The 8,693-nt window shown below is 44.5% G+C and overlaps 2 protein-coding genes across 2 annotated transcripts; one reads left to right on the top strand and one right to left on the bottom strand.

Moving 5' to 3' along the window:
* The first annotated feature begins 524 nt into the window (after positions 1-524).
* On the top strand, positions 525-2,850 carry LOC148580807 (uncharacterized). The gene is made up of 3 exons (XM_088492280.1): positions 525-1,321; positions 1,594-2,343; positions 2,667-2,850. Exons 1-3 carry the CDS (start codon positions 525-527, stop codon positions 2,848-2,850), a joined length of 1,731 nt encoding a protein of 576 aa, XP_088348406.1.
* A 1,629-nt stretch (positions 2,851-4,479) lies between these two features.
* LOC107623752 (ChaC-like family protein) lies at positions 4,480-8,081 on the bottom strand. Its single transcript, XM_016326116.3, has 8 exons — positions 7,770-8,081; positions 7,626-7,702; positions 7,108-7,161; positions 5,594-5,650; positions 5,438-5,478; positions 5,272-5,343; positions 4,780-4,859; positions 4,480-4,693 (listed from the first exon to the last, which is right to left on the bottom strand). Exons 1-8 carry the CDS (start codon positions 7,876-7,878, stop codon positions 4,626-4,628), a joined length of 558 nt encoding a protein of 185 aa, XP_016181602.1. The 5' UTR covers positions 7,879-8,081; the 3' UTR covers positions 4,480-4,625.
* Between the last annotated feature and the right edge of the window lie 612 nt (positions 8,082-8,693).

Raw genomic sequence — 8,693 nt, 5'->3', positions numbered from 1 at the left:
CGTCCCGTACGACTCGCTCGCAGCTGTGGGACAGCGTTCTTGAGAATATGGGCCTGCCCTCCAGAGGGGCCCACTACTGACATATATATAAGGGGAAGACTGGCTCTTCCCCCGAGGTACGTCACATTCCTACATCACCCTCTTTCCGCCTGCACATATTCTGACAAAGGCGTCGGAGTGTCTTTGCAGGTGGCACCCCCCTTTTTCTTCCACACGAAGTGCCCGGGACCTCGCACCTCTTGGACCGGAAGACCGTGACCAGACGAGCCCCTTCCATCACTTTGAATCCTAACCCGAACCGTCTGGTAACCGACCTACCGAACATTGGCGCCGTCTGTGGGGACTCGTCCATGGACTTCGTGCTAGTCCAAACTGGGACAGGCTGCGAGGCAGCGCCTCCCGTGCCTGGAGGAGGCGTCGTTGCGGCGGAAACTCGGCAACAACAGAGGTCGCCCCCAAGGGACGCGACGCAAACTCACGAGAGACGCCCCTTCGGGGGGACAGGCGACAACCACGCCAGGATAATGCAAGAGCTGCGCCATAGGATGCAAGACTTAGAACGTCGGCTAGCAGAAAGAGAACGCGACCAACGCACCCCGGAGCAGAGCCCCACCCGCTCCCGTTCAAGGAGCCGCTCGAGGCGCACACCTAGCCCCCAATACGAGTCGGAGAGCACTGGGGGACGGGGGCGCGCCAGAAGAAGGAGTCGGGACCCCATCATTTACGCCCGACACGAGAGGCGGCGTGCGTCGAACAGGGGCGAAGAGGACGCCCGTCGGGAGAATGACGAGCCGAGGAGAACTACCCGGGGACCAGTGATAATAGGAGCGACCCCTTTCCACCGTTCCGTACTCGAGGTCCGGCTGCCAAAACACTTTGACAAGCCAACGGACATGAAGTATGATGGAACACAAGATCCCCTGGAACACTTAACGGCCTTTGAGGCCAGAATGAACCTGGAAGGGGTGGGAGACGAGATCAGATGTCGCGCCTTCCCAGTCACCTTGGCGGGCCCAGCGATACGGTGGTTCAACAACCTCCCGCAAGGCTCGGTGACCCAATTCTCCGACATCAGCCACGCCTTCTTGGCTCAATTCACGACCAGGATTGTCAAAGCCAAACACCCAATCAATTTGCTAGGGGTGACACAGAGACTTGGGGAGCCGACCAGGAAATACCTGGACCGTTTCAATGACGAGTGCTTGGAAATTGACGGTCTAACGGACTCGGTGGCAAGTCTCTGCTTGACGAACGGGCTCTCGAATGAGGACTTCAGGAAACACCTTACCACAAAGCCCGTTTGGACAATGCAAGAGATCCAGTGCGTGGCCAAAGAGTACATCAACGACGAAGAAGTCAGCCGGATCGTGGCTGCCAATAAACGACAGCCCGCCTACAACCAAGCCCGGCACTATGAAGGCAGAGAAAGACCAAAGGAACACGCCAGGGGCGGCGGTCCGAGTAAAATACCCAAACCGTTCCCCCGAGTTGGGAAGTTCACCAACTATACCCCCTCACGGCATCAATCACCGAAGTTTACCAGCAGATAGCAGAAAAGGGGATACTGTCAAAGCCCCGACCTCTGAAGGATAGGACGGGAGGAAATAAGAACCTCTACTGCGAGTATTACGAGGGTTACGGACACAAGACCCAAGACTGCTTCGACCTAAAAGACGCCCTGGAACAAGCTATCAGGGATGGAAAACTTGCCGACTTCTCCCACCTTATAAGGGAGCCAAGGAGACGCAACCGAGACCACGATAGCGAAGACAGATCCCGTTCAACAAGGCGACGACAGGAACCAGAGGGTGACGACCACGGCCTTACGGTGGTAAACGTGGTAACGGCCAGGAATACCGCCCCAAGGTCAAAGTCAGCGCAGAAAAAAGACGCCAAGGTCCTAGCGGTCTCCACCTCGACTGTTAGAAGTTTCCGAGGTATCCCACCCATCTCCTTCGGCCTAGAGGACCAATGGTTTGACGAGGCACCGGAAAGTCCGCCCATGGTCATCACAGCCAGGGTCGGAACGGGCCTCGTCAAACGAATCCTGGTAGATACGGGGGCAAACTCAAACATCATGTTTCGAAACGTTTTCGATGCCCTGGGACTAAGGGACGCCGACCTAACGACCCACCAGCACGGTGTGGTAGGGTTGGGGGATCACTTCATCAAGCCGGACGGAATCATCTCACTCCCGACCTCTGTGGAACAGGGGCAGAAGCGACGAACAGTTATGGCGAACTTTGTAATATTACGAGATTCCACGGCTTATAACATCATCCTGGGGAGAAAAACCATCAACGACCTGGGGGCGGCTATTAGTACAAAGCTACTGGTGATGAAGTTTGTCACCGATGACGGATCCGTAGGATCCATCAAAGGCGACTTGGAAACGGCAGTCGCTTGCAACCACGCCAGCCTTTCTCTCAGGAAAAAGTCCAAAGAAGCATCCGGGGTCTTCCTTGCTGACCTGGACGCCAGGATAGACGACAAACCTAGACCAGAGCCAGAAGGAGACTTGGAAAAGTTTAGGATCGGCCAGGAGGACGATAAATTCACATTCATAAACAGAAACCTCCCCCATGAGATGAAGGGGCCTTTGATGGAAATGATCAGGGCTAATGCCGACCTCTTTGCCTGGACGCCTGCCGATATGCCCGGGATAGATCCCCAGCTCATATCGCATCATCTGGCCGTCAAGGCGGGAACCAAGCCAGTGGCCCAGAAGAGGAGAAAAATGTCGCAGGAAAGGGCAGAAGAGGTAGCCAGGCAGACGGCCAGCCTCCTAGAAGCAGGATTCATCCGGGAACTGGACTACTCGACCTGGTTGTCGAACGTGGTCTTGGTTAAAAAGCACAATGGGAGATGGAGAATGTGCGTGGACTACTCTGACCTCAACAAGGCGTGTCCCAAGGACTGCTACCCCCTACCTAACATTGATGCACTCGTCGACGCAGCGGCGGGGTACCAGTATCTGAGCTTCATGGATGCCTACTCAGGATACAATCAGATCCCGATGCACCGACCCGACGAGGAAAAAACGGCGTTCATAACGCCAGGGGGAATCTATTATTACAGGGTAATGGCTTTTGGTTTGAAAAACGCTGGGGCCACGTACCAAAGGCTGATGAATAAGATATTCAGTGAACTTATAGGCAAAACAGTAGAAGTCTACGTGGATGACATACTCGCGAAGACCGCACGACCCGTCGACCTCCTGAGCGACCTTGATGGCGTTTTTTCGTCCCTCCGGCAGCACGGCATGAGGCTTAATCCGCTCAAGTGCGCGTTTGCCATGGAGGCCGGAAAGTCCCTGGGATTCATGATCACTCAAAGAGGAGTGGAAGCCAACCCCGAAAAGTGCCAAGCAGTTCTCCAAATGAAGAGCCCGGGTTGTATCAAAGATGTCCAACGACTTGCCGGGAGGTTAACGGCTTTATCCCGATTCCTCGGCGCGTCGGCAGCAAGAGCCCTGCCTTTCTTCAATCTAATGAGAAAAGGAATGACGTTCGAATGGACTCCAGCGTGCGAAGAGGCATTCAACCACTTCAAGGAGATCTTAGCGGCACCACCAGTTCTCGGAAAACCCAGGGCCGAAGAACCGCTCTATCTATACCTATCAGTAACCGAGGAAGCACTTGCCATAGTGCTCGTTAGAGAAGAGGGGAAGACCCAACAACCCGTTTACTTCGTGAGCAGGGTCCTCCAAGGACCAGAACTGAGGTACAGCAAGCTGGAAAAACTGGCGCTGGCGCTCCTAGTCTCCTCCCGAAGGTTAAGACAATACTTCCAGAGCCATCGTATAATCGTGAGAACGGATCAGGCGATTCGCCAAGTACTGCAAAAACCTGACTTGGCCGGTAGGATGATGACCTGGGCCATCGAGCTCTCCCAATATGACCTGGGCCATCGAGCTCTCCCAATCGTGGCCCGGCCCAGGACTCCCGCGGGTCAACCCGACCCGAGCTCCACCCGGCCCGGCTACGCACCTTTCAATCGATCCGGACACGCGTCCCGTACGGCTCGCCTGCAGCTGTGGGACAGCGTTCCTGAGAATATGGGCCTGCCCTCCAGAGGGGCCCACTACTGACATGTATATAAGGGTAAGACTGGCTCTTCCCCCGAGGTACGTCACATTCCTACATCACCCTCTTTCCGCCTGCACATATTCTGACAAAGGCATCGGAGTGTCTTTGCAGGTAGCACCCTCCCTTTTCTTCCACACGAAGTGCCCGGGACCTCGCACCTCTTGGACCGGAAGACCGTGACTAGACGAGCCCCTTCCATCACTTCGAATCCTGACCCGAACCGTCCGGTAACCGACCTACCGAACACTTTGGAAAGAAATTTTTTTGAAATTTTTTAATATCAAATCCGAGGGTCCAATTTTTGCTTCCCACCTTAAATCAAACCGTGCCGTATTTGAGATTAACACCCTTACGATACATGATTATGAAAAATACCATTCCTACCCCAATATAAAAAATAATTATGTATTTTAATAATTGATTAATCATTCATCTACAACAAACATATGCAGTGTTTCCCCAATAGAATTAAAGTTAAAAGGGATTTGTTAAACTCTCGGGATGTTGAAAGCTAGCTGACAGAATACACTGAAGCATTCAATGTTTCTCCGAAAGAAAACGCCTCACTTCGTTTGCAAGATCAATAACATGGTTGTCTTGGCATCCTAAGAATGATTAGTAAAAATAAAATAATAAATAAAAAGGGAAATTCATTTAAAAATGATTAAACTATATGTTAAAAAAGTCTAACCTATTTGAAGAAGAGCCTTTTCAAGTTGGAAAAGATAATCTCTGTTAGGTCCTGAGGGCCCTTCAGCATGAATTATTTGCCTATAGCATGAAATATAAAGAATCCAAAAGTTGTAACTATTATATGAAATTCATATAAAAAAATGGATCCAGTTTGGTTTTTAAACAAAAAAAAAAAATCCAAACAATGAATACAAATCCCCAAAAAGAATATGCACAACACAGTTAAAATTTACAATGTAACCCTGAATGCATGAACAATGAAAAATGCATTTTAAAAGTGGAATAAATGAAATCTATCTGATATTGAAGGTTCAGTTACAAGCATTATTTGTATTTAGTAATCAAAGTGTTAAAAGATCAAGCTTATAGAAGTGATGTTTAGATATTTAATAAGGTTCTTGAAGCCAGGATCAGCAAATTAATATATTATCATGAATCATTTTTTATTGTGCGCAACAAAGACAATGCTGTGTCGGGGGAAGATGAATACCTCGCTATATGTTCAAAAGATGCAGGACCCAAGTAATTTACATTAACTTTCTTGTCTGGAGATGCTATATACCTGAAAAATGTTCACACCAACTATCTAAACTATTGACGATCAAAGAGACAAGAAAAAAGATGGAAACAGGTCTAAGGTTGTTTCTTTCACTTACACCATGACACCAGTTATGGCTGGGCTTGTAGCATTGATATCCTGAAAGAGATTTCAAATACATGCCAAATTTCATCTTTCGAATAACATTTATTATAGAGCAGAATGAAACGCCACACCTTATTGGTCTGAAAAGATCTTGGCATAAGGTACTTACGGTGAAAAGATCCACATATTCCTTCTTGTCATATTGCTTCTCTCTCACTTCCAGATACTGTGTAGTAATTAAAATTAATTAATAATTATATCATTTAAAGTACTGAGCTATTCAGTTAGCCACTGAAAATCCCACAAGGAGTAGAAGAACCATTCTCCTTTTTGTTGCAGCTTTAATTGATGGATAAAAAATCTACATATAACGTTGGAAACAATAGACCAAATCAGCTTCATGCTTTAGATCAGAGCCTATCGTTCCTTGAGATGCTTTGCTGAGCTGATAACATGTAACACAGTAGGCCACAATATCATGTGTGGAAAGGCCATTGTCATAAAGACATGCGTTATTTGCAAACCAAAAAGAAAAGACTGGAAATTATATCCACAACAAATTTATACCTATAGTAATGACTAATTACATACGAAGTCAGATAGCCAGGTGATGCGATCCCACGTTAGTTAGGAAAGTCATTAGTTTATTATGAATAAAGGGGAAGAAGAGATTAGAGATGGTGGGTCTTTCTTGTTTTGGACATTTGTTGGAGTCATGGGAAGACTTGACAGGTCTCTCTAATATTATCTCTATCTTGTATAACTCTTCAATAAACACTACCTCTGATTAAAGATTCTAACGCAAGGTCATATATGTAAGCCATTCCAAGAAGTGCTAGCGCAGCTTAGTTTCAAGCTTGAACTGAGCCTTAAGCATTTTTAATTTGTATCAGTATTTCTAGTTTCCAATATGGGCCTCGCTTGTGATGTTAGCATTATTTTTCAATGAGACTTTTTTCATCTTATACGCTGATGTCTAGCAACATGATCTTCATTTTCATCCCGAAATAAGCCACTATGGCATGAACTAAGAGCCTAATTCTCAATCCTTGAAATTAGGGAACTGGATACAATGGGTGTAAAAGCAAATATTTCAGCCATCATTTGTTTCATATACTTCATTGTAAAGACCTCAAAACTGCCAAATTAGCTATGTTATCATGAATATGAATATAACCACAACACTTAAATGCTTAGATAAACATAACAAACTAATTAAATCAATATGATGTTCTATCATATTTAATTACTTGAAAATCAGTGTATCACAACACTGCCGTAAATCTGTAATGCTTAACAAAGACTAATACTACAATAAAGACGTCTCATTTGGTAGGGTTAGTTACATACATTAGATGATGCCATGGTATCTTGCCATGAATCATGTTTAAATTTAGACACCTTAGAAAAGCCTAATATCCTAAATAAATATTCAGACCATTATTGTTACTGTAATTTAAAAGGTTGTTCATTATTTGAACCTCTTCTCCAGCCTACTGATTAAGCCTTCACATTAATTTTCGAGGATTTATGATTGATGAGCTAATTTTGTGTGAATAGCATAAGGTGTGGTGTGTGAGTGTATATATATATATAGGAACTTTTGACTGCTAGGGCTAATAATATAAATAGGAAAAGAATATAGATTTAATATAAAAAAAGATGAAATTTGAAGAAGCATACCGTTAATGCGATTTCTTGGTCTTCTTTCTTGGAGATCTTGTAAGCAACTCCCCACTATATCCTTCCAAAACACAGTAATTTTTCATTTCACATATTGATTGCATTTGATAATTTCAACTCGAAACATATTAAAAGCCAACAACAGGAAAGACTAGATAGAAAACAAAATAAGAAGAAAAAATTGAAGTTTAATGCTTGAAAATTAAAATCAATTTTAATCTTGAAGCAGATAAACTTGAATCAAGTAAGATATCTGCATAAACTTCACAATTACATCTATACCCAGGTGATGAACTATGAAGCTTGTTATCACTAATAGATCAACATGAATAATAATGCCTTGAAGACTTCTCGAAAAATGGTTAAATCTCGAAAAATGGTTAAATCAGAAAATAGTACTCAAAATAACCTAATCATCAACATTGAGTCTGTTGTCATTGATGACGATGGCTCCCAAGCACATTAAACTGTGATATCACAGCACATGTGTAATAGGTGAACTCTGATTGAAGACTTACACATATTTCTCCTTCAGCAGGCTCCAGGGTCACTGTTCTTCCAGGGTACTCAGGTGTTCCTCTGTGGTCAGTTGAGCCTAAAAAGAATAATCATCAGAGAGAGAGAGAGAGAGAGAGAGAGAGAGAGAGATGACGAAACGAAACCTTGGTAGAAGACACGTCGATAGCCTTTGATGAAACCAACGACGCGCTCATCGAAGTGAAAGCCAGCCTTCCAGATGAGAGAACCATAACCAAATACCCACATTACCATTTCTACCCGATGTATGTTATATTATGAACAGAAGCGATTACTTGGCAGATTCGCAATTTGTTGTGACGAGGAGAAGAGCCAATTGGAGCTGGCAAGTTAACTCCTCTCAGGCTCTGACTCACTCTGCCTTGGAGTAGACAAGAGTACAGACTGACGACACATTTCAGGGAATGGATCGTCGGCTATAAAGTATTCTTTTTCTTGAGAAAAATCTTAATCGCCCACAATTATCTCGAAAGACAATGATACTCTTAACCAAAAAAATATTCAACCTGATTTTTTAGTTTTATTTTTATAAGGCTGATTAGTTCATGTGTCAGTATTTTTTGTTTTATTTTTTTGGCATAAAGACTAATCAGTCTTATAAAAATAAAGTGTAGAGGTCAAATTGGGTATTTTTTTTTTAAACGCCTCGTAGTCCTTTCGAAGTAATTGTCAGGGGACAGATTAGATATTCACTCTTTTTTTTCTTTTTGTTGCCCACAGTATTTCCTAATTCCGTAGGTCAAAAATTATTTTCTTGCAAATCTGAGCTCCAAATTTGGCGTTGGTTAATACATTGCTTTATGTACAAAGTGGGATTCAAACCCCCGATATTTACTTAAGCGACGAATAAGCTGATCACTCGACCAATCCAAGTTCGTTCGTCGTCTATAAAGTATAAACTCACCAATTATCGTTCACTTTTTCTTAGAGAAAAAGATAAATTTGTCTCTAATTGTTTGTGCCACAGACATTTAGGTTTTTCAAGATTAGCCAATACATTTAAATTCCTAACTTTCTCAAAATCTCGACACCTAGGTACCTCCATCCAT

Source organism: Arachis ipaensis, chromosome B10 (assembly GCF_059453495.1).
Source record: "Arachis ipaensis isolate K30076 ecotype BB chromosome B10, ASM5945349v1, whole genome shotgun sequence".
Classification (NCBI taxonomy): Eukaryota; Viridiplantae; Streptophyta; class Magnoliopsida; order Fabales; family Fabaceae; genus Arachis; species Arachis ipaensis.
This window is presented reverse-complemented; position numbering and strand designations above follow the sequence as displayed.

Coding starts and splice junctions, on each gene's coding strand:
- LOC148580807 (XM_088492280.1), top strand. CDS start 525: ATGCAAGAGCTGCGCCATAGGATGCAAGACTTAGAACGTCGGCTAGCA. Junction 1,322..1,593: donor TGGACAATGCAAGAGATCCA/GTGCGTGGCCAA, acceptor TCTGAAGGATAG/GACGGGAGGAAATAAGAACC. Junction 2,344..2,666: donor ACAAAGCTACTGGTGATGAA/GTTTGTCACCGA, acceptor TGCCCGGGATAG/ATCCCCAGCTCATATCGCAT.
- LOC107623752 (XM_016326116.3), bottom strand. CDS start 7,878: ATGGTAATGTGGGTATTTGGTTATGGTTCTCTCATCTGGAAGGCTGGC. Junction 7,162..7,625: donor CTGCTGAAGGAGAAATATGT/GTAAGTCTTCAA, acceptor GGAAGGATATAG/TGGGGAGTTGCTTACAAGAT. Junction 4,860..5,271: donor TCTTTTGAACATATAGCGAG/GTATTCATCTTC, acceptor TTCATGCTATAG/GCAAATAATTCATGCTGAAG.